Raw genomic sequence first — 24,306 nt, forward strand, 5'->3', positions numbered from 1 at the left:
GAAATAGACCTTAAAATTATATATATATATATATATACAGCTGGGCGTGGTGGTGCACGCCTTTAATCCCAGCACTTGGGAGGCAGAGGCAGGTGAATTTCTGAGTTCGAGGCCAGCCTGGTCTACAGAGTGAGTTCCAGGACAGCCAGGGCTACACAGAGAAACCCTGTCTCGAAAAACCAAAAACAAACAAACAAACAAACAAACAAAATATATGTATACAAAGTGGGGACGGAGAGATGGCTCAGTGATTAAGAGCACTGACTGCTTTTCCAGAGGTCCTGAGTTCAATTCCCAGCAACCATGTGGTGGCTCACAACTATCTGCAATAGGATCCAATGCCCTCTTCTGGTGTGTCTGAAGACAGCTACAGTGTACTCACATATATAAAATAAAGAAGTCATTTTAAAAAACACACAAAGCAAAAAGTAAGAGGAAGAAAGACACAGAAAAGTGCATAGCTACACTGAGGAGATTTTAACACTTATTTTTTTTTTGTTGTTTCTTTTTTTTTTTTTTTTTTTTGAGACAGGGTTTTTCTGTATAGCCCTGGCTGTCCTGGAACTCACTCTGTAGACCAGGCTGGCCTCGAACTCAGAAAAATCCTCCTGCCTTTGCCTCCCAAGTGCTGGGATTAAAGGCATTTGTGCTACCACCACCTGGCTTGATTTTAGCACTTCTTTTTGCTACCTCTGGCAACATACATTTAAAAAAGAGACAGCAAACTTTGAGAGATTTATGAGAAATTAGCATAAGTATGGGCCTATACAGTATTTAAAGCTTTAAAATGATTTATTTTGCATATTTGTTTCATGTCTGTTTGTACACGGGGGACCATCACAGTTCATGTGTCGGGGTCCAAGGACAACTTTCAGGAGTCCTTTTCCTCTTTGGGTCCTGGAGATTGAACTTGGGTCCTCAGGCTTAGCAGCAAGGCCTTTACTTACTGAGCCCTCTTGCCAGACTTCAATCAGAGAGGAAATTTCATGTGCTCCTTTAAAAGGTGATCTATTAAGTAAACAAAATACTAGTAAGCTTCTAGCAAATCTTAATGCAAGCAGCAAGTTTGATCTGATGGGAATCATTGAGAAAATCACTTATCAATAAGTGATATGCATTCTTTCCAAAAAATATGCAAAATACTTATAAAATACTGATCATGTGCCAAAGCAATCTACAGTAAGTCACAAAGTCTCTGATGCATGTAGAAACTACCCTTTTAAAAAATTCTAATTTTGCCGGGCGTGGTGGCTCACACCTTTAACCCCAGCACTCTGGAGGAAGAGACAGGCAGATTTCTGAGTTCGAGGCCAGCCTGGTCTACAGAGTGAGTTCCAGGACAGCCAGGGCTATACAGAGAAACCCTGTCTCAAAAAAAAAAAAAAAAAAAAAAAAAAAAAAAGAAAGAAAAGAAAAGAAAAAAAAAAGGAAAAATTCTAATTCAGTCTGGTTAAACATTAATAACAGTTTTCAAATACTTTTCATTTATCGAAATTCTAATTTTTTTTTTGAGTCAGGGTTTCTCTGTGTAGCCTTGGCTGTCCTGGAGAAATTCTAATTTTTATTAACCAGATAATCATTTAAAAGCCTATACATCACTGGACAGTGGTGGTACACACCTTTACTCCCAGCACTCCGGAGGCAGAGAGGCAGGTGGATTTCTGTGAGTTTGTGGACAGCCTCATCTACAGAGCAAGTTCCAGGACATCCAGGGCTATACAGAGAAAAAAAAAAAAAACAGAGAAAACCTGTCTTTGGAAAAAAAAAACTATATATCTTGGGGAATACAGTTTGAGTGGTACCTAGAAAGAAGTCTGTAATCTTATAAATCAGAAAACAAAAGTCTAAAATGAATTAGCTAGGTTGTATATTGTAGCATATACCTATAATTCTAGTATTTAAGAGGCAGAGGCAGTTCAAGGCCAACATGGGCTCCTTCCAAGAGTCTTTGTATCAGAAAAACCAAACCTAACTAAACCAAATCAAAATAAGATGGAAAAACCCATCAAGAAACTAAGAAAGAGCCACCAGCGGCTGGGAATGTAGCACAGTGGTAGAGAATTTGCCAAGTATGCATGAGGCTTTGTGTTCAATCCTGGGGGGCGGGGAGAAAGGGGGGGGGGAAGTAACAGGATACATTAGAGAAATAGAAGAGTGCAATAATGTTCAGGAATTATACATATAATCTTAGCATCTGGGAGGCCAACATAGTGAGACACTTAAAAACATAATATTCTAATTCTTAAGAAGTAAGAAAATAAGATAAATAGGAACAAACAGAATAAAAAAAAAAAAAGAAAAAAAAATGTGTTACAAAAACCAAACCAAAACTCAAAACATGATTTTTTGAAAACACACACAGAATGTAAACGCAGGTTTTAAAATCCCAGACAGGGGCTGGAGAGGGGACAGCAAGTACTGCTCCATAAAAGCAAATGCTGCTCTTATAGAGGCGCCTGGGTTTGGTTCCTAGCACACATAAGGCAGTTTACAACTGTTTATATATACACACAGTTTAAATGAAACAAAACAACACAACAACAAAACAGCTTCGCTTTCCCCCCCACGGACCTCGGGAGAGCATCCATGGGCCCCAGGTTTGATCCCCAGCTCTACAAATAAAACAAACGCCAACCCCTGCCTCCCTGAGACTCCCCACAAAACGACACAGACTTCTGGCTCAACTCATCCATATAAGAGAAGCTATGTGTGAAATAATATTTGGAATGAATGAAGCAGGTGGGCATTGTAGATAGGCACAATGGAGTTTAAGTTTCTTACAAAAGAACTGTCAACTGCATTTTGTGAGTACTTTTGAAAATCTAGGGTGTGGTGGTGCACACCTCTGCTCCCTGCACTGGGGTGGAGGCGGCGATGGTGGTGGTGAGGCAGAGGCAGGAGGATTTCTGAGTTTGAGGCCAGCTTGTTCTACAGAGTGAGCCCCAAGACAGATATCACAGCTATACAGAGAAACCCTGTCTCAACACACCAAAAACAACCAACCAACCAAATGAACAAAAAAAAAATCGAGCCGGGCGTGGTGGCGCACGCCTTTAATCCCAGCACTCGGGAGGCAGAGGCAGGCGGATTTCTGAGTTCGAGGCCAGCCTGGTCTACAAAGTGAGTTCCAGGACAGCCAGGGCTATACAGAGAAACCCTGTCTCGAAAAACCAAAAAAAAAAAAAAAAAAAAAAAAAAAAAAAAAAAAAAAAATCAAATCAAACCAACCAACCAAATAAACAAACAAGGAAGATGGAATGGATAATTTCTTTGGAAAATATAGAAATAGGATACCTGACGAAATTATAAGGAAATGGAGTCTGTACTTACAATCAACCTATGAAATGGCTATCCCAGACCAGAAGTTTACCAGAACATTCTAGAAAACATTTAAGAATAAAGAAGCATCATATTTTTGTTGTTTGTTTGAGACAGGGTCTTATTATGTATTCTTTTCTGTTCTGGGACTTACTAGGCAGACAAGGCTAACCCTGAACTTACAGTGATCCTCCTGCCTCTGCCTCCCAATTGCTGGTGTGTATCATCAGGCCAGGCCTAATTCCAGTCTTTAACATACTGTTCTAGAAAGTGGAAAAGAAAAAGAAAAAAAAAAGAAAAGAAAAGAAAAGAAAAGAAAAAGAAGAATGCAAGCAACATTTTCTATGTTAGGAGACCAATAGAAAGGGATAACAGCATTAAGGGGCAACTGCAGCCAGTTTGACTTCTGCACATGACCACACAAAACAGATCCTAGGGTGAAACTGGACAGCAGCATTCACCCATTTGTCAATCTGTCCCCCACCAAAATTATTTATCGTCAGCCATGAACTATCAGGTACTGTACTGAGTACAAGGAGCGCACACTGGATGGGAGCTCGCGGCTTGGCAGTGACGGATGATAAAGCAAATGGTCACACAAGGTAAGGTACACGGAGGACCTTCCTGTGGGTTAAGTGTCTATCGAGAGCCATCTGACCTGGTTAGAGAAGTGTGGGAAAGCTTCCCAGGCATATAAATGGACTAAGAGTCCTCGTGGGCAGCTGTGGGAGACCATCCCTGGGCCTCAGGTGCAGAGGTCTGATATACTGTAGCAGGAGAGATGGCTTTGATGGTCCATTGGGTATACATTTTTGCTGATGAAGCCTGACCCTGACCATCTAAATTCAACCTCTGCAACCTAGGAGAAAGCGAGAAGAGACTCCTGAAAGCTGTCCTATGATCACACATGCACACACATACCATGGAAATAAAAGTTTTAACATGTAATAAATTTAAATTGATAAATAATAATAATAAAGACAGTTTTGAGCAAAATTTTCAAGGTGGATTCTAGAGAGTTGCACACGGTAAGGGCAGAGTTCAGCCACATTGCCTCCAGGCTGGCTAAGGCTCTTCACTGATGAAGATTCCAAAAAGAGGTTCAAATGTAGGGGAGAGTAGTATGTGTGTGGCTTTGGCAGTGGTGTGTCCGAGTCCAGAATACCTCTAGGAAAGGTAAGCAGAGATGTATAGAGAAAAGGATACTGTGCAGAGCCTGGAACTCCGGCAAGGTCAGGGCCGGAGGAGATTTGGAGCAGCATCAGCATGTGGGTGGTATTTAAACTCATCCTGCTAGGAAGGTCATCCAGAGAGGGGTTAGCTGGAGGAGAGCATCAGGCCGAGGAAGCACACCAATGTTTAAAGGAAAAGTAGAGACGCAGGAAGGACCCAGAGATAGAAAAGGAAAAGTGGCCAGGGACCAGAGAGCCCAGGAGAGCGTTGGCAAGGGCAGAACGGGGTAGGGGTGGGGGGCGAGTCCTCAAGGCAGTGTGAGTTATACAGCACCACCACTGGTACCCTGAGCGAGCGAGCGAGCTGGAGAAGAAACACTGAATCATCAACCCTTACTAATCCTAGTGCAAAGGGCGGTAGGAGGGAGGTTTTTGTGTGTGTGTGTGTTTGCTTTGGACAATGAAACTGTCCCACATGTTTATCTTGATGGTCACCCTACAATCTGTACATCGGTCAAATCTCAGAACCAGGGAGCAGGGGAAGAAGGCCTGTAGCAGAGTGTTGCCACCTAGGGATGTGGTGAGGGCAGTGAGATGAGACAAGCAAAACAACCTCCTGAAGGCTGGGTGTGTGGCTCAGTTGGTGGAAGCTTCCCTGTTAGCAAGCATTCGGAGCCTTGGGTTTGATCTCTAGCACTGCAAACCTGGCATGGTGGCACCAAGCTACAATTTCAACAGCAGAGGCAAGAATATCAGAAGTTCAAGGCCACCATCCTCCGCAATCTATGGAGTTCGCCATCAGCCTGGGCTGCATGAGACACCATCTCAACAAAACAACACAATCTGCGAAGGGAAAATAAAACTTGGTGGTGGTGGTGGTGGTGTGGCCAGTGTCAGGATGCTCTCTCCAGTTCAAGGCCTGTCTGGGTTCTTGCATTGCAAGACTCCAACTCCAACAAAATACCAACCTTAAGAAAAACAGTGGAGTGACATAGTAGCCTTCTCCTTTAGTCCTTTATCAGTCTCTGGCTTGGACACTGCAGCGCTCGGGGCCCCGCCCCGATCAGGTCTCCTCTCAGCTCACCACTTAACAGTTTGTTCAAGTCTACATCAGGAAGGTAGCCACTGACTTCTGCCTAGCAAGGAACAATAGCACACTACAGAGTCAAAGGGCACTGAACCATGGCCAGAGCCCCTCTTAGGTATTAAATGGTTGGGGTGGGAACGAGGCCTGGCAGCCTGGCACCTTTCAGACTCCCATATTCAAGGAAGGAGCCGGGTAAAGAAAGGCCTTTCTAGGGCTGGTGAGATGGCTCAGTGGGTAAGAGCACCCGACTGCTCTTCCGAAGGTCCAGAGTTCAAATCCCAGCAACCACATGGTGGCTCACAACCATCCTTAACGAGATCTGGTGCCCTCTTCTGGAGTGTCTGAAGACAGCTACAGTGTACTTACATATAATAAATAAATAAATCTTTAAAAAAAAAAAAAAAAAGAAAGGCCTTTCTAGCTCTGATGATCTGTGGTTTTGCAGTAAAAATCCAAAATATAATCCAATTAGCTGTGTTGCCTGTACTTTGTGATTGAGAATAATCGCAAAAAAACAATTACCATCATAAAAACATGCAGCTCTTTAACACATGGGAACCCAGATGATTCAAAAATCAGTTTGTTTGGAGTGTTGGGAAACAGCAGGGTTTGTGGTCTGAAGTCTTATGAAGTGCCTTCTAAAAATCATATTCACAATTCATAATAAACACAGTCCATGTAAGTGTGCAATTTTAAAAAGGGACTTTGACATCGGGTTACATTGTTCACTACAAATGCTCCGCCCATCCATGCTGTCAGAGAGGCACTACCCCAGTTTAGGGGACAGAGAGATTGACAGTCTGACCACTCAAAGCTTTGGCTGTGTTGAGATTTTTCCAAATGTCTCCAAACCCACAATGGACACGGCACAGTTTTGGTGATGAGTGAATTCCATTGTCTCCTAATTCTATGAAAATTAATGGGAAAGTGTTAACTGTGCATCAATGCATGCTTAACATTAATCCGGGGATTTGATGAACCACAACTTTATGTTGCCCCTCATGCCATATTAACTTGGTTTATGGTAATAATTTAAAACAATAAGGATAATTGTATCCGTACTGTTTTAAATACTCCATAAATTGAATACAGCCTGAATCTGGCCAGCCTGGAATACGAAGTGTGCGATTCCCCTGGGAAGCTACAGTCACCAATCCTTTGGAGTTTACACTTTGCCAGGGGAGGAAGGAAACTTACCAAACACCTACTAAGTGTCAGAAATCTGTGAGGCTCCTAGTTCCAAAAACTAGGGGTAAGGTGCTTTGTTATCTCAAAGACTTACCGCAGGTCTTGGGAGATAGAGAGCCATTTCACTCCTGGCGCTTACACTCTCTACAGAGGAAGCCCTAGTAACTTTAAACATAAATAAATTAGATAACGGATGAATGGTCGAGGGATTTTCTGAAATAAGCACCTATCGTAACCACCCTCGGGATACTCCCAAACTGCTACTCAATCTCCATGAACATTTGCTTTGAACCCCAATCATTTGACCTTGACCCCTACAAGCCCACTTTATTATATTTTCAAATCGCGGTCTGAGTAAGGCGCAAGCCCTGTCTGGTTGCTTCCTTGCCCCCCTGTTATCTATCGCGTCAGTTTCTCAAAGTTCCGAAATAACCTTCGCGGGCAGGGCTCCGTACCTCTGCCGGGGAAGGGCGGGGAGCCGTGCAGGACGTGCCAGTGTGGAGCGGGAGCCAGAGAACTTGCCGCGCGAAGGGAAAATAAAACTTGTGGCTGGTGTTTGTGCAGGAGGGTCTCCTCCATCCGCAAGCCCCCCAGATCCCGAGGTTCTCGAGGACTGCCCTGGGAGCGCAGGGTGTGGGTGTGCTCCCGGCGTCCTTGACCTAAATTTCCGCGCGGTGGCTGGAAACGGGGGCACAGAGGCAGGGCGGGCGGCGGGTGCCACCTCCGAATCGGGCGCAGGGCCCCGGGAACTTGAATGGGTAGTGCGAACTAGGGGGGCCCGGGGGCGCTGCCGCCTCCCGGCCCAGCGAACAGCCCGGGCCGAGCTCTCCGCGCCTCCCCCTCCCCCACACCCAGCCCATGTGATCTGAGCCGACTCGGGGTGCGCTTCCCGTCTCCCCGCCTGCTTGGCGTGGCCATTCCCCCCCTCCCACCTCGAGTCGCGGGGCTCGCGCGCCGCCCCTGATGGGTCCCGCTGCCGCGGGGGGCCGAGCGTGTGCGCGCGCGGGCAGGCGGGGGACCGAACGGGGTGCGTGACGTCACCGCATTGGTTACACGACGTTCTAGAACTCCGCCCCACGTGCGCGGGGAGGAGGGGGAGGAGGAGGAGGAGGAGATGGGGGTGGGGAGGAGGAGGGGGAGAGGTGGGGATGGGCCGGGGGGGGCGGGGACGGGGGGTGTGCGAGGCGGCGGGGCTGAGCTGAGCCGAGCCCACGTGTGACGGGCTCTCGCCGCTGGCCCGGCTCGGCGCTCGCGGAGCTTCGCTGCCGCCGGGCGGGGGGAGGAGGCGGGGGAGGAGGGACGGAGATCTGGGGCTCGGAGCCGGCCGCCGCTGCGCTCCGCTTCGCTGTGGGGCTCGGTGTGTCGGGGGTGGGGGGGCGGGGGGGCTCCGCTATGGAGGCAAATGGGAGCCCAGGCACCTCGGGCAGCGCCAACGACTCCCAGCACGACCCCGGGTAAGTTTCCAGCCGCTGCCCACCGCGCCGCCGCGGGCTCGCTCGGGGCTGTGCGGGCGACGGTGCGGAGCGGGGCATCCGCGCGCCCCCCGCGCCCCCGCGCGCACCCCTGGGGCACTCGCGCACCTTGGGGTGGCGTGGGGCCGCCACCTTCTCCCCCAGCCCACCTCCAGGCTCGCGCTCGCCCGCTCCCCCCCAGCTTTCCTTTTAGCTTTTGTAAGTTACACGTCAAAATGGCCGATCTGACATCGGTGCTCACTTCGGTTATGTTTTCTCCCTCTAGTAAAATGTTTATCGGTGGACTGAGCTGGCAGACCTCACCAGGTAAGGGAGGGAGGGGGGGACGCCTGGGTCCCCCCCTTCTTGGCTTCTTTATTGCTCTTTGTTATCCCAGTGTAAGAGCCCCCCCTCCCCGCCATTGGCTCCCCACTTCTCCTGTGCAAGGTTATTTTTTTAAATAGCAAATCCTTTCCGAGCCCTCTACGCGACCTCTGTTGCTGAATTTCCCCTTCGTGTGCAAAAATATTGCAAAAACAAATCAGAATAACAACAGAAAACTACTTTTGCTTTTTGTCCTTGATCAAAAAATTGCATTGCTTCTCCCCCCTCCACACCTTCTCCCACCCCCCCATCTCTCTCTTTCTCTCTCTACAGATAGCCTTAGAGACTATTTTAGCAAATTTGGAGAAATTAGAGAATGTATGGTCATGAGAGATCCCACAACGAAACGCTCCAGGTAACGCATTCCCTTCTCGATTTTGCCTTTATTTTAGAACAAAGTTTTAGTTTTATTTTTGGAGGTGTCTTCGGAAGTAGCTAAGCGGATTTAGAATGGGGCTCAGGCGCGTGGCTGGGTTGGAACGTCGCTCCCCCCCATAACCCCAAAGGTTATTGTTAATTAGGGCCGAACTCTGGATTCAGAGACGCCCATCTCTCCCGCTTGAAGTCATTTTCCTGTCGCTTCTTGTTCTCTTGTTTAAAATGACATTCAGTTCACCCACTTTCCACATAGTTTTTTTTTTTTTTTAATTTAAAATTTTGAATGTATGCCTTCTGCACACTCCCAAACTCTGAAGTCCCGTCTTTGGGAGGTGAATGAATATCTTAGTGTCCGTTTTCCTTCGGAATAAAACAAAGCCTTAAGAAAGGGAAGAGGAGGAGAGGAAACTGAGGCGGCCAGAGTGGAGACACCAGCGTGTTCCAAGTTACCTCCAGCCGCCCTGCCCCCTCGTCCCGCTTCCCCCACTAACCTTGGTATTTTTACCTCGCGAGGCAGAGGGCTGTGGGTTAGAGGAGACTAGAGGGAGCTGGTGGGGATGGGGGGGTGCGTGGGGGCAACATTCTCACCCTAGTCTACATATAGGGTCTCCTTGTTGCGCTCAGTGGTGTCACATTTTGTTTGTTTTTTTTTTTCCCTCTTTGTCTCCTTCCAGAGGCTTCGGTTTCGTCACCTTCGCAGACCCAGCAAGTGTAGATAAAGTATTAGGTCAGCCCCACCATGAGTTAGATTCCAAGACGGTAGGTTGCTTTTTTTTTTTTCTAAATAGTTGTTGTTTGCCCCTTTTCAGTACCGGTCTGGGCATTGACAGCCCTGTTTAAAGGGACAGCGCCTTCTTTTGCTTCTGTGCTAGAACTGGGTACTTTTAAACAGCTAGCGAGTTGGCTCAGAAGTTTGCTGCGGTGGCTGGTTTTGGGGGTTTCCTAAATTTTTAGTGTCTGTCCCATTGCAGCTTCAGACGCTGCCAAGCCAAGGTTGGGGGGAGGGGGATCGGCTCCCTGAGAGGCTAACCTCCCGCCAAGGGACCTTGCAAAGAAACTCCACTGCAGAGTAAATGGAACTTTCTTTGTCAGCCGAGCACAGCCTGTGGCATTGGGATTGGCTTGTAGAAGGAAGGCACAGCTTGCTTCCTGGCGGAGGGGGCAGGGGTGGGGCCAATGGGAGGGGGGCGCTCATCTTAGGTCCAGGCAACAGGTTTCACTGAGACTCCTAGTGATTTGAGCTGTGGTTTGAGAAAGGAAGAGAGATACAGGCAGAGGCAATTGGGCATCCAGTGGGTTTACTCCAGATGGCAAATTGAAAGCTGATAAACCTTGGATTTCAAAGTGAATCTCCCCCCCCCCCCATCTCAGGTCTTTCATTTGTGTGTGGGTACTTTTACAGCATTTGAAGTTTTTAAAATCCAGAGTTTAGAGGCGAAAGTCCTTATGTGGAGGTCAGAGAGAATAAGGGGCGGCGGGGGGTGGGGGGAGAATGTCAGTCTGAAATAATAAATGCAATGATGGGGAGTTCCCTATGGTTTGCTTAGCTCCTGGGCTGGCTTCCTGCCTCTCCTCCTTTCCCAGTTTGCTTACCAGAATTTCACCGGGATTTTAAAAAATTTTTATTTATTTATTTATTTGTACCACTGCTTAAGGCGGAGGCCTCAAGGTGATATGTGGCTTTGGCTGGCTGCATAGGATGCTCCTGTTCTGGTGCGAGCTTTTGAGGGTGCCCACTGTAAACTTGACCCTCAGTCCCCTGTTCTGTCAAGTCAGCAGAAAGCAAGGGTCTTCCAAGCCCTTTCGACTTTTTAACTCTTGAGTGGAGGAAAAGAGAGCAGGGTAACCTTTGGTGCACTTGAATTGATTTTGCAAACTCACCCTCTTGTTTATGATCAAGGAGGTCAGGTGTTGCCCTTACCCCCCCAAGAAAAGACCTCAGGCGCTTAAGTCACTTTTTAATTGTCCTAGACATGTCAGAGCTTGCAGCCTAGCCTGTTCGTGCTGTCAGATCATTTAATATCAAGAATAATCATTCGTAAGGTGATAAGGAATGTCTGAACAGCTTTATTTTTTTTTTTCTCCCTTGACTTCTTCGCTTAGCCGCATTACAAAGCGAGGAAGCTTTCGCAGGAAAAATTCAAAGCTGATCTGTCTGGCTCATCCACACCTTTTGCCTGGGTGGGAGACCTGGAGTTTGGTATTAAAGGGTGCTGGCTGGTCAGATCTTTCCCTATCCTCACTGCTGGGCTTTGGGCTTCTCCATCCTTGTTTTGTAGACATGTTTTGGTTGCTGTTACTTAGTATAACCTAGCTTTTGACTTTGTTTCAACGTTCAGTGCAGGAGGCAGAAGCAGTTGGTTTATTGACATGGAAACGAGGATCTTGTTTACTGTTCCCTTAAAAGCTTTGTTTAGGTAAAGGCCATTCGCATCCAAAATAGTACCCTAGTGTTTTCTAGAGGACTCTAGAGCCAGTACTAGCGCTGTACCTAAGTAACTAATGTTTTAATTTTGGGTAGCACCTCTCTCTCTCTCTCTCTCTCTCTCTCTCTCTCTCTCTCTCTCTCTCTTTCTCTCTCTTTCTCTCTCTTTCTCTCTCGTTGACTAGGATATGCAAAAGGTTGGGATTTGCCTTCTTGCCTTGCCACTTCCTAGGCCTTGGAGGTCTCGGTGTGGAAAACTTTGCACGTGGGAGAGCCCTGATCTCCGGGTACCTGCTGATGTCACCACCACACACATACAGTGCAGTCTCAAATTGGCGTTTGGTTTTGTCATTTTACTTTTTTTTTTTTTAATCTTAGTACTTTATTTCCTTCCCTGTACTTTTCTCACCCCCCTCCAAGCCATTCCCTGGTTTGTACCTCATCTATTGCCACACAAACAAGATGACTTCCACTGCACCTGTGTGTTGGTCAGATCAATGCGAGCCTTGGGAGGGCATCTTTTTTTTTTTTTTTTAACTGAACAAAGACAAGCATCTGTCTTGGTTTTGGCGACAGAATGGAAATCCACACCTGTTGTATTTCTTTTGTAGAGAAACTCTAGTCAGTGCTGGGCACACCTGTAGACGCAGTAATATTAATCTTTACGAGAGGGTAGTTTCCTAGATCCAAGATTTCCATCTGTTTTAGTTTTTGCAAGGTAATCTCTCATTTCTCAGGTAATGCTTAAAGGTAGAAAACACAGGCAGATTTTTAGGTCTTGAAGCTGCATGAATAAAAGTGAGTTTATCTTTCTATGTTTTATGGGCTGGGGCTCTAGGGGACCCAGGGATTACGGATTGGGAGGGGGTTGTGTATATCTCACCCCCTTTGAGTTTTTCTCAAAGCATCATTATTATATATTATTTTCTCCAGTGACAGATTTACTCTTTAAAGGGGAAACTCTAACACAAAAGCCAGAGCTCATAAATAGATAACTTGTAGCAGTACCTACACCATCGTCCATGTTAACCTATACTTGAAGATTGGTGATGTTTAGAAATCTAATGGAAACGGGCAATGGAAATTTTTAAAATTCCTCCCTGTTTTTTATCTAGGCGGTAACTTTTTTTCCCCTCGCATCAGCTGTTACACTCAAATGCTTCTGTGGGAATTGTAAAGCTAGTCACTGACTGAGAATCATGTGCTCTGCAAACAGGCCGCTGATGGGGGGGGGGGCTTTTTCCGTTGGGGTGGAGGTGGGGTAGGGGAATACTCGACTTATTGCATTAGATTCACACTTCTGTCCAGTCGTTCTCTTTTTAACTCTCCTACTATGGCCTTTCTAATTTGGACTTTGAGTTGTTCATTTAAGCAGTTTCACCCTTGTAGTTTTTTTTTTTTGTTTGTTGTTGTTGTTGTTTTTAAAATCTGTGTTGATGAATTCATATATGCACCTTTCTTTCCCCTTTTACAACAATTTTTTTAAAAAAAGAAACAAGTCAGCTTGTCATTGATATCTGCATTCTCTGAAATTAACCAATAGGCAAATGCAATTTGTTTTTGTTTTGTTTTGTTTTTTTGTTTGAGTCAGGGTCTCTCTGTAGCTCAGGCTATCCTAGAATTCAGCTATGGTGACCCAGAGGGACTTCCATCTCAATGTTCCTCCTTGAGCTTCAGAAGTGTAGGGGTTACAGGTGTGAGCCATCATGCCTGGCTGTAAAAGGCCTTTAAATCATCCTGAGTGACTTTTATTTTGCTAACACCAGTGGGTTAATTAATTTGAGATGAGTATTGTATTTTATAACTGGAGAGTTTTTAGATATTGTTGACTTTTGATTTTATTTATTTATTTATTTATTTATTTATTTATTTTTGGGATCCCCTTCCCCCTGCTTTGCCAGGGAGAAGAGACAATGAGAATCACTACGGCTGGAAAAACATTTAATTTTGAGATTGTGATTTTTGTTTTTCTTTCAGATACCATTGTGTTTATTTTTCTTCTGGCTATACATTTGCACATTAGTTCTGGGTACCATTCAGTGTGTATGGAAGAGAGGTCCCATGTCTCAATAAGAATACATGAGCTCTGGCTTATAAAGCATTTCACTGGCTGAAAGGCATGGTAGAACATTCCGGAAAGGTGAACCGTATAGGTCCTACAGGGAGAAGAACTGAGATCGGGGGTTGAGGGGGCTTTTGAGTTAGCCAAGAAGTTACTAAAAGCTGAGCTCTAACCCTGAGAAATGAGTGATTAATAATTAGGTGCTTGGTCATTCATTTTTTTTCCTCCTCTCTCCAAACGACTCCACTGACTTACTCATTGTTTTTTGTTTTATTTTATTTTTCTCCAGATTGACCCAAAAGTTGCATTTCCTCGTCGAGCGCAACCTAAGGTAAGTAGGTAGAAGAGCCATGGGTGGGCTTTTTAACAAGGCTTTCTCACTTCAAACCGAACACTGGCAATTGTTGGAGGCTGGTGGTTCTGTCTCCAGGGTCTCAGCAGAGGGAGGTGAAAGGCCCAGGTGAGCATTTCTGTGAGATGCCCCTGCCCCTGCAAGCCAGCATGCCGATATGGGTTTCAAGCCATCCGGCCGGGGAGCGGGGCAATGTGGTCCTTCATGTGAGAACTGCCCGTTGCAGTGTTTATGCAAGTGTTCTGTTTATTCTAAAGCATCGCTGAGATCCTGTCAGGAAAAGTTGAACATTTCCTTATGCCTTTCTACGGAAGGTACTCTATCGAATTCTTAACAGTCCGGAGGTTTTGAAGAAGAGGAGAATGTCAGTAAACAGTTTATCCTTTCTTGGAAAGGGAAAAAGCTTTCCGTAGGATCTCCCTCTCCCTAAAGCTATAGGTCTTGGGGGAGGGAGCTAGGGATGCCCCCAGTTTCAGGTTTTGGATCAATCAGAGCTTCGAGAAACTAACACTGCTCAGCTTCTGAGTTCTGAGAGCCAGGGCCTGGGAGGAGGAGTCTGAAACGGCTGACCCCATAGGAGTAGCATTGCAAGATGTACTTACTGGGTGGAGAGGTACTGCACTTTTGTGAAGTAAGCAGGTAACAATGTTTCCCCTGTGCCTGCCAGCTGTGGCTCTGTGGAGGCAGCTGGAGGCAGCCCTGCCTGCAGCTCCGTCTGATTTACAGTGTTCCGAACCTCCTCCTGCCTTTTACATCTGCCCTTCCTGTCTGCAGTACTGTTCTTCCCATCCACTGCACCGCATTAAAATACGTGCCTTGACATTTTTTTGGGAAGAGGGCTACAGAGTTTCTGACTGTAGGTGCAGGAAGAGAAAAAGGATGACGGCTCTTGAAAAATTCTGTTTATTCCCTTCAGCCGAGGCTCTCAGAGTGGAGCCTTCTAATCGGGTAGAAGAGAAAATGGTTTTGCACATTAGCGAAGGAAAAGGTGGTTGTTGTAAATGGTATTTTGAGAATTTCAGGTTTGGGACCTGTCACGTGAACAAGTAAGAACTTTCTTTCTTTCTTTCTTTCTTTCTTTCTTTCTTTCTTTCTTTCTTTCTTTCTTTCTTTCTTTCTTTCTTTCTGTCTCTCTCTCTCTCTCTTCTTCCTTCCTTCCTTCCTTCCTTCCTTCCTTCCTTCCTTCCTTCCTTCCTTCTTTCCTTCCTAAAGATGAAACTGGTATCCCTTAAGTGAGCAGAAATTCATAGTTGAAGGTTGGCTTTTTTCTCCCTAATGCTTAAACAGATCACAGGAATTTCCTTTACCTGGCCTAAACTTTGGGGCTGGCTTTAACTTTGAGTTGCTTTTCATGTTTGTGTGAGAGCCTTTCCGTCTCTGCACCAGCAGTATTTCCTGGGTCTGGAAGAATGATCATTTCTTCCCTAGTGTGAATCTTCAAATTTCCAGGTTAGTCACTGGATCACTCACAACTTGGATCAGGTTTCCCTTTAGGGAAACTGGGAAAATCTGACTCGGTGAAACCGTGGATTCAGACCCGCCCCCTCCACCTCTCTCTCTCTCTCTTCTGCCCAACTTTCTTCTTCAGCAGGAAGGTGGTATTTTGTGTTAAAGTGCTGTGGTTGTTTGAAAACAAGATAGATGATGTCTTAGATCTGTCAAAGGAACTCGGACTGTCCCCATTTTGCAGCCCAAGCCTAAGCCTGGGATGTTTGTGAGTTCTCAGATGTGTGTTAATATCAAACTGGTTGAAAAAGACCGATGGCCTTGGAAATTCAGGGATTTAGTAATGGGACCCTTGTTTCTTTTAACATTTAATGACATGTCTGTCACCTTGTAAAGGTCTTTGCTGTCCCATATCCACACCTGCATCCCAGCCCTGTCTTAGTTTCCTTATCTCTGAACCAGGAGTGATGATATCAGCTCCTGCACAAAGGTTTCTGTGAAAAAAACCCGAGAGCGTCCTGGTGAGGGCCTCTCTCCTCAGCCTCCATCCTCCCCATTGTCGTCACAATGGAGCGGGATTGCAGGCTGGACCACTTGGTCTCAGATGGTAGCTGTGCCCCTCGTTAACTGTTAGGAACTTGGCCCAAATCATGCAACTTCCTTGAGAGTCCATCCCCTTCCTCAAAGTTGGCTATAGGTGAAATAAATGCGCTCCTAGCATGGGTGTGACACTTGCTGATGCCAAAGGATGATCCACTGTTGTTACTGGTTATTTTTGAGAGAGAGGCCTTGAACTTCAAATCTTCCTTCCTCTTAACCTCTCTTGTTAGGGAGGGCCTCACACTAGTTCCCTGAGAGATCCAGTGAGAACACTTAACTGAATGTTTGTCCCTGGCAGTTGGCGTGGGGGTGGTGTGTCAGCTCCACTGGACAGAGGAGACAGCTGAAACACTGACTGGCTGTGTAGCGATATTTAAAAAAAACCACCTAGGCATCTGCCTCTGCAGTTGGAGTGTTGACGGCTGTGAAGTCCTATTGGGTTATCACTACGCGTTGCCTCCCTGTCAGAAGTGAGGAGACACGGCTCCCTAAGGTCAGAGGACTACAAAGAGTAGAACTGACGCCAGCCTTACTGAAGTTCCAGGGTCTGGGGTTCCGGTCATTTTCCTCCCCTTGTGACGTCATCTAATTAGATGACACTATCACGTGTTCTCTGTCTGATCCCTTGGGGTATATTCTTTCAGGTGCTTCTGGGGTTGCTCAGCCCAGGAAAGCAGGAGTTGTTGAGGTGTAGTTGTGCCATGGTTGCTAACTGGAGCAGGGTAGGGAAAGGATTTGCCCTGTTTGCTTGTTTTCCCACAGAACTGGCCATCAGGGTTCCAGACCAAGGTGACTGCTGGGGACAGCATCCAGGCTGGCAAGAGTCTAGAACTTTGAGTGAAGCCTCATTTATGTTTATTTATCTTCCTTTCATAAAACGTGTTTGTGTGTGTGTGTGTGTGTTGGGGTTGGGGTCATGGTGACAGGCCAGACTGTACCCTTCTGTGTGGACTGGGTGAACAGCTTGTAAATGAAGTGTCAGCCTGTGTTTCAGTTAAAACTCATTTCTCTGCTTTCTGGCCGCCCCTCCCTGCTCACACTTGCCAGGGAAATATTCCGTGGAGGTGTTAAACAAGACGGGTGGAAAGAAACTGTAACTTGAGACCAAAGAAAATCTGTGGCAGTGAAGAACGGATTTCATATGAGTACTGTCATAATATTCTTTAATGTCTTGTATAAATAAAAAAAAATCAGTTTTGTCCAGAATTTTAATGAGCAACGGAGGCAGGCTGTGGAGTCCCGCCGTTCACCCGTCTCATCCTTTGTGATGCTGAGGTTCACGTGGCTTTATTAGGGAGCCTAGGGACTATGCTTTGGAGGCCAGTGGCTGTTCATTAGCGAAGTACATTTTGATCAGGAAGAGATGTGATCACTCCATGTCTTCCTATTTCATTGGGGCAATTCATTTTTAAACTACGTAAGAGGATTCTGCTCCACCTCCACCATTTTAAAAATTAAAATGGTCATGGTACTCTTAAAAAAAAATGACTTAATTTGAAGCTGTGACAGACCTGAGGGTGATAAGGATCAGTCACTCAATGTCCTTCCTTTGTCTCCTTTGGGCCCAAGTGTCAGCTGCCTGGGAGAGTTTTGTTCTAGCCTGTGGCTTCTTTTTCTTTTATGGAGGAACCTACTGGCTCCTTAGCATCCATGGGCGGAGCGTGGAGCCTGGGCGAGCCTCACCATCTGTCCTTACTGTCCTTTGGTAGAAGAACACAATCTCCACTCTTTACGATTATTGTTTCTAAAGGTTTTATTTCTTTTAGTCAAATTGACTTTATCTTTTAATGAACACATAAAAAAACATAAACATTGCACAGACATGAAATGGCGTGGGGCTGACGAGTTGGGTCAGCAGGGAACCGTCGTTGCTGTTCCTATAGAGGGCCCAAGTTCTGTTCCCAGTCTTCTATGTAAGGTTACAACCACCTGTAACAGCAGCTCCAGGCTATCAGACATTCTTTCTTCTGGTCTCTGCAAGCATTGTCACACACGTGTCTCGAACACACACACACACACACACACACACACACACACCACATAAAACCATAAATTAAAAATAAAACGCATTATCAGTGAACATGTGCTGTTTTGATTCGTGTGTATGTTCATTGTGTCACTTGAAACATTAGCTGCTGGTCTCAAGAGGTCATTTGTTCCATCTATTTCCAGTTGCCTTCAGGGACAGCTGGGTGACCATGAACATACCATGTAAATCCTGTCAAACCTCAGTTTCCTTCTCTCTCTCTCTCTCTCTCTCTCTCTCTCTCTCTCTCTCTCTCTCTCTCTCTCTCGCTCCCTCGCTCCCTCAAAAAAAAAAAAGCTATGCAGATCCTCACCATGCTGTTTTGGAAATCAGTGCAGATTGTTCTCTGGGGGGCTGTGTGTGTACCAGTGGCACCCAGCACACTCCTGCTGACACTCTTACAGGGTTACTATTATTTTTTTTTTTTTTGGTTTCTTAAGATGAGATCTCTCTGGCCAGCCTCAGAATCATTGCATGGCTCATGATGACCTCGAACTGTTCATCTCCTGCCTTTACCTCCCAAGTTCTGAAATAACAGAGACAGTTTTCTGCAGTACTTGGGAGAGGGAACCCAGGGTTTCATGCCTGCTGGGCAGCCATTCTGCCAACTGAACTTAGAATTAAAGAATAAAAACAAACACACCCCAACCCCTCCAAAACAAAACAAAACAAACAAACCCCTTTATCAGAATGTAAGCCCCCTGGCTGTTTGGAGCTATTGGTGGTCGGGTCAGTGAGATGAATCAGGCCTGGCTTTTCCTCATGGAGAGAGCTGCTGTCCTGATGTGTTCTGTTGGGTGCTTCTAGTCACCACAACAGTTAAGTTGTGGAGGGTTGAGCCAGATTTTCTTGTTCCCATCTTGTCCTTAGACGTTGCTTCAGGGTTCTGAAAGGTTCTCTGTGAATCACGCATCCAGATGGGTGCAGTGGCGGCCGTGCACACCTCCTGTTCCAGGGGAGTGGTTTCTTGGCAGCTTCTTCAGGGCGAAGGGTGAGATTCCAGCATCTGGCCTTCCCTTGCTGCTGTAGGTCTGGTCACCCAGCATCTTGCCGTCTTGGATGTTCTGCAGCTGCAATCTCGGCAGCCACGGTTTTAAGCAGCCTGCCTGTTAGGTTTTCCCTGCTCTGCAAGGCTGTAGGGGTGCGTCTGTGGCCCTTTCCCCCCCACTGGTGAAGACCTTGGAGGATTAATGGCTTAGTGTCTGGCTTGTCCAAGAGCCCTGCTCTTTCCTGTGCTCCAAGTTCTTAGTAGGTGTCAGCTCAAGAAGGAGGGACACTTTGTCCTACAGATGTCCTCTTCCTGGATGTTGCCTTTCCTTCCAGGCTGGGATCTCTTTATTCATATCAGACTGCTAGGATGACAAAGCTGTGTCTCGTGTCCTCTTGGTAAACAGGTGAGCCTTCCTTCTGTCCCCCACGCAGTCTCTGAGGGCCCGTCTTTGTGCCCCCCTCCATATAGTGTGTTCTTTTTTTTTTTTTTTTTTTTTGGTTTTTCGAGACAGGGTTTCTCTGTGTAGCCCTGGCTGTCCTGGCACTCACTTTGTAGACCAGGCTGGCCTCGAACTCAGAAATCCGCCTGCCTCTGCCTCCCGAGTGCTGGGATTAAAGGCTTGCGCCACCACGCCCGGCTCATATAGTGTGTTCTAAATGTCCACTTTTAAATTTTCATATCCGGAAATACTTCGACTGCAAGCCCCAGCATACAGGGATATATGGCCCTTTTATCTTTTGTCTCTTACTGAATTTAGCGAATTTCCATGAGCTCAGGAGATGGACGAGCCTGTGGCTAGCCCCAAGATCCTGCTCAAGCCACTCACCACACGTCAGCTCGTGATCCTTACTTACTGCCCCTCTGGGCATTGACTCTCTCTTGCAGGGGATTTGAGACCCCCTCAGTGCTTCCTTGGGCTTCGCACTGCCAATGGAGCAGCTTAAATGCATTGGCCTTGGGTTTTGTGTCCTTCAAGAGCCGTGCTCAAGGGTCTCTTTGCAGCTTATATCACATCTTTTCTTGCTTCCTTGCCCTTGGGACTGTGAGACCTTTGGGGATCACATCTCTCTCCATGCCCTTCTCCCTGACACATGGTCATGACACATTCTCGCATGGCCTGAGCTAGCCCAGCCTCCTCCGAAAGCCCAGTCCTGTACTGTTTTATGATGCCTTATTAGGTGGTGTTGTGGTACACACACCGCAGAGCATACTGAGCTTGCACAAGCTAAAATAGATGGAGTGTTACTAGGCAGGATACACTCACTGCAGGGACCCCTGGTGTGTGTGTGTGTGTGTGTGTGTGTTAAATGTAAGTGAAATGGCATGAAGTTCAGGTCTTACTCTGGATTTCTAATGTTTGAGCTTGTCCTCAGTTCTTCTACTGGCTGTCAGCTAATATGGAGCACCTATACCCACTGGAGGCTGTGGTAGGCATTCCAGTGTTTATTCCTTACTGAGTGCCTAGTGCCTGCCAGCCAGCCTGAGGCTCTGAGATGGTGTCGGCAGGAGAACCACCATCTCAGAACCATTTTCATTCAAGCATGGCTCTAAGAATGGAGCAAACAGGTAAGGGCTTCACTGCATCTTGTCAGGAATGAACTGCAAAGACAGGCAGAGTGATGGTGGCGTGGGGGAGGGGGCCGTCCCTTCATCAAAACACAGAGTTGCTGCTGTCAGTATTTCAATAATTATTGACCTAGGTGCTTTGTTTTGAGCTTTACAGTATTTTAAGTCTAAGTCTTAATGACTCTACCAGATACCAACCCTGAAAGTACAAGAGCCTTGATGATGGCTAACCAAACCTCTTAGTACACCATACACTTTGATTTAAGTAGAATTGACGTGAAGTGATGGAGACACAGATTTAGGGCTGGCAGTCCATAGCATCTGCTCCAAGTTGAGAACACAGCAGTGACCTGTGGGATGGGAAAGGGTATGATCCGAATAGTAAAGGAGGTTGGGTAACCTGTCGAGGAAGACTACAGTCTTTGTGGAGGTGGTTTGATGCTAACTCATGAAGAACAAGCAGGGAGAAGACTGTTGGATGCACTATGGCTAGACAGGGGGTGTGCATCGTGCAGGTGTGTTGGTAGGGCTTGAAAAGTAATACACATTGGAGGTCAGGCATTTATTGGTAGAGGCTGGCAGCCTGTTATGTGTGCAGGCTCCCATCGGTGCTCTGAGATTCTGGACTCCCAGAGAAGCCAGGGTTATTGAATGTGGCTATTGCTGTTTCGTGGAGAAAAATCACACGTTGGACTTGGGGCTTATGCTTAATGGGTCATTCAGATCGTTCTGCAGGGCTGTAGACTATCTTTACATGTGAGGCTCATGGCAGAAACCCCCTCAGGTCTTTGGGGGTGAACAGCAGCTTACAGAGAGTCTGCCATTCTTAATGTTTGCTCCTCTTACCTTCCTCTTCTGATTTCTTAACCAGGGACTGCAGTGTGGACCACGTTGTAGAGTTCTGTTCTCTGCCCTTTTATAAGCCCAGATCATGACCTCTCCCTGTGTCAATAGTGAGATGATATTTTTTCATATGGAAATCACAGGCTGCTGGTGATGCCTGTGTGTTGTGCTGTTGCTCGGAACAGTGGCCCTGTGACTTCATAGGTCATGTCATCTTATGTTTGCCTTTGCCTGGTGGCTGCTTAGAGGGAAGGGGGTATGCGTTGGGAATCTCCATTTCTGCTGTCCCTGTGCGGTGTGATGGGTGAGTGGGTGTGGTCTTTGGGCCATGTGCCTGTGATTCTCTTGCAGTAGAAATCTGAGATGTTGGTCCAGCTGGGCAGCTGTCTTTCTGGGTGCTAAGTACATCAGGCTGTTGCCTGGTGCATGTGTATGTGTGTGTGTGTATCTGCCTGCCTCTCTCTCTCTCTCTCTCTCTCTCTCTCTCTCTCTCTCTCTCTCTCTCTCTCAGATATTGCTAAACTCCCAAGTATCTGGGAAAGTTTTTTTATTTGTTTTTTTTTTTTTCAGGGTGTGTGCTGGGCCACAGTATTTGCTCATTTTAGTCTTGAAATTTAACATCTTCTGAAAGGAAACGAAAGTTTGATTTGAAATTAGTATGTGAGTTAGTGTGTTATGGCGTAGTCCCACACCTCAGTCTCCTTAATGCCTTTAGTTTGACTGTTACAGTGATCTTTGGTCAGTGTAGAACCTCTACTTTACAGACGGGTGAGCTAGGTCCTGTGAAGGTAAACTGGAGCCACAGGAATAGCAAGAGTCACATTTGGCTGGGCGGTGGTGGTGCATGCCTTTAATCCTAGCACTTGGGAGGCAGAGGCAGGTGGATTTCTGAATTCGAGGCCAGCCTGGTCTACAGAGTGAGGTCCAGGACAGCCAGGGCTACACAGAGAAACCCTGTCTTGAACCCTCCACCCGAAAAAAGTCACATTTGTCCCTTAGACCCAAGTCCACGGGAACCCCAAGGCCCTGTTTGCCTAAATACTAAACTTCCTCTGTTACATCTGTGGCCTGTGTGCTCCACACGTGCTCCCTGCTGTGAATGCAGCCCTGCATATTTATAAATGACAATGTCATGTCTCAGTGTCAAACAGTTGGACACCTCTGGTCGACTTTAGCGCCTTCCACAGTGTCTGAGCATTATAAAGTGCTCAGGCTGCCAGGTGGTATTTGTTACAGTCTGTCCAGGAAGGTCCAGGATATTTTCCACAGGCTGTTTGTGTCTGAGAACCTGTTAGCTTAGCATAGTGAAATGACACTTCACTTAATGGTTTTGTGTCTTTTTTTTTTCCTTCTGGGAAATGGGGCCATCTAAATAGTAGCTCATTCTAGACTTTTTAAAGGGGATGGAATGAGGCAGTGCCTCTGGGTGAGTGCACACAGTGGGTACAAATGGAAGCATTAGTTTACCTGTCCCTGTCCACACCAGAAGAGGTCTGTACCTAGCAGCCTGCAGATAGCTTGGCATGGTTATTCTGCATGTAGGTGAAGGATGGTCCAGCACACTGTGATGGGAAACTTGATGGAAATGGCTTGGCTGGCTCATGGGGTCTTGGCTTTCGGGGGCAAGATAGCATGCACCCTTTATCTTAGCCATGCTCAACGGGCATGAGGAATTCATTTCCTTCTCTGTGTTGGATGCCTGTGGGCTTTTTTTTTCTCTCTCCCTGCCTTTGAGAGTAAAGTCCTCTGGCTGTAGCTAGGGAAGAGCTGAGACCCCACTGGGAGAGGTCTCCTCCAGAGCCTTCTGTCTCCCAGGGCTGGTCTTTATCTGCCTGGGGTAGTTTCACCAATGACTGATCTGAAAGCACCACATTCATTTATCTGTCACTGGCTGTGACAGGCAAGTTAATGCTAATGGATTCTTTTTTTAGCCTGTTGTCTGGGATGTTTCTCCCAAATGTCCTGAAATCTATGGCATTAGGGGAATGTGTAACTTTTATGGTAGGGGAGGATTTAAAAGATAAATAGGGTTTTGTGTGCAAGGGGCTAGCATTTAGGTTAGGGGCAAGAGCGGCCAGCTGAGGGATGCGGCCAGCTGAGGGATGCGGGGCGAGCACAGAGTTGTCTTTTTAAGAAATCCATTCAGAACTCCAAATTGCTGTTTCTGTTTCAATTATGTGACAATTTCAAGGGTTTAGAAAAATCTAATAAAATGGTCTTGACGATGAATTCTGGGGAGAGTGCTTTAGAAGGTTCTGGAGAATAAATTCATTGGGGGTCAAGAGACTGTCGTTCCCGCCACCCGCCAAGCCTGCTTCATCTGGGTTTTTACATTTTTATTGTTTTGAAGGGCAGGAAAACGGTGTAGGAATGCATTCAGGGCTTCACCCATAGCCTCCACAGAAATGAATTATTCTCTTTGGGCAATTGCAGACACACGGACACCGCGCTCTTTCTTTCTTTCTTTTTTTTTTATCCTAAGATGACATACCGTAAACGACTTTCAGAGCATGATGTGTGTGTGCGGTGATGTTGAATAAAGCACCAAAGAGAAGCCACTGGAGGAGGGGGCTGAGCGTGTGGGAGCTCTGGAAAGAGCTTTCTCTCCCTCTCTCCAATCAAAAGCTTTTGATAGTTTCCCAGAGACCAGAAGTTTACAATGGAAGTGGGCTTCTGGGCTGCCTACTGGAACTGAGTGCAGAAAGACACAGTGTAGCAAAATGGGATGCTGAGTGACATTAATGAGGTGACCACTCTGGCGGGAAGGAGACAAGGGAACAGCCAAGTCGCGGTTCCCATGATTTGTTTCCAGCTGAACGTGTTGTGCACTTTTGTGTGTTTGCTTGTGTGTGGGTCTCTCTCTGTGTGCGTTTTTTTGCTTTCTTCCTTGTTCAGTGTGGGTTTGAATGCCTGTGCTGTGTCGCAGTGGCCTGCACCCAGACTGGCCCCTGTTTCCAGTTGCTGCACAGCCAATTTGAAATTAAGAAAAAAGTGTGAGAGAGAGAATGTGTGAGTGT

The 24,306-nt window shown here is 46.5% G+C and overlaps 1 protein-coding gene and 1 long non-coding RNA gene across 11 annotated transcripts in view; one reads left to right on the forward strand and one right to left on the reverse strand.

Moving 5' to 3' along the window:
* Positions 1-773: 773 nt before the first annotated feature.
* LOC147001423 (uncharacterized) lies at positions 774-7,774 on the reverse strand. Of its 3 annotated transcripts, XR_015044997.1 has the most exons (7): positions 7,221-7,774; positions 6,860-6,930; positions 5,459-5,626; positions 3,977-4,177; positions 3,502-3,581; positions 3,331-3,379; positions 774-1,008 (listed from the first exon to the last, which is right to left on the reverse strand). It is a non-coding gene; the product is annotated as an uncharacterized LOC147001423 (long non-coding RNA). The 3 variants fall into 3 exon arrangements; XR_015044998.1 differs by lacking the exon at positions 3,977-4,177; XR_015044999.1 differs by lacking the exons at positions 3,977-4,177; positions 5,459-5,626.
* A 335-nt stretch (positions 7,775-8,109) lies between these two features.
* The window catches only part of Msi2 (musashi RNA binding protein 2), a 380,976-nt gene continuing 364,779 nt past the window's right edge, over positions 8,110-24,306 (forward strand). For all 8 annotated transcript variants that reach the window (XM_085829677.1, XM_085829678.1, XM_085829680.1 and 5 more), the window contains exons 1-5: positions 8,110-8,219; positions 8,503-8,543; positions 8,874-8,955; positions 9,653-9,737; positions 13,755-13,796. In XM_085829677.1, the coding sequence (XP_085685803.1) occupies positions 8,158-8,219; positions 8,503-8,543; positions 8,874-8,955; positions 9,653-9,737; positions 13,755-13,796 (312 nt within the window). In that variant the 5' untranslated portion in view covers positions 8,110-8,157. The remainder of the gene's footprint in view (positions 8,220-8,502; positions 8,544-8,873; positions 8,956-9,652; positions 9,738-13,754; positions 13,797-24,306) is intronic.

The sequence above is a fragment of the Mus caroli genome, unplaced genomic scaffold (assembly GCF_978045245.1).
Source record: "Mus caroli unplaced genomic scaffold, Mus_caroli_1 scaffold_13, whole genome shotgun sequence".
Classification (NCBI taxonomy): domain Eukaryota; kingdom Metazoa; phylum Chordata; class Mammalia; order Rodentia; family Muridae; genus Mus; species Mus caroli.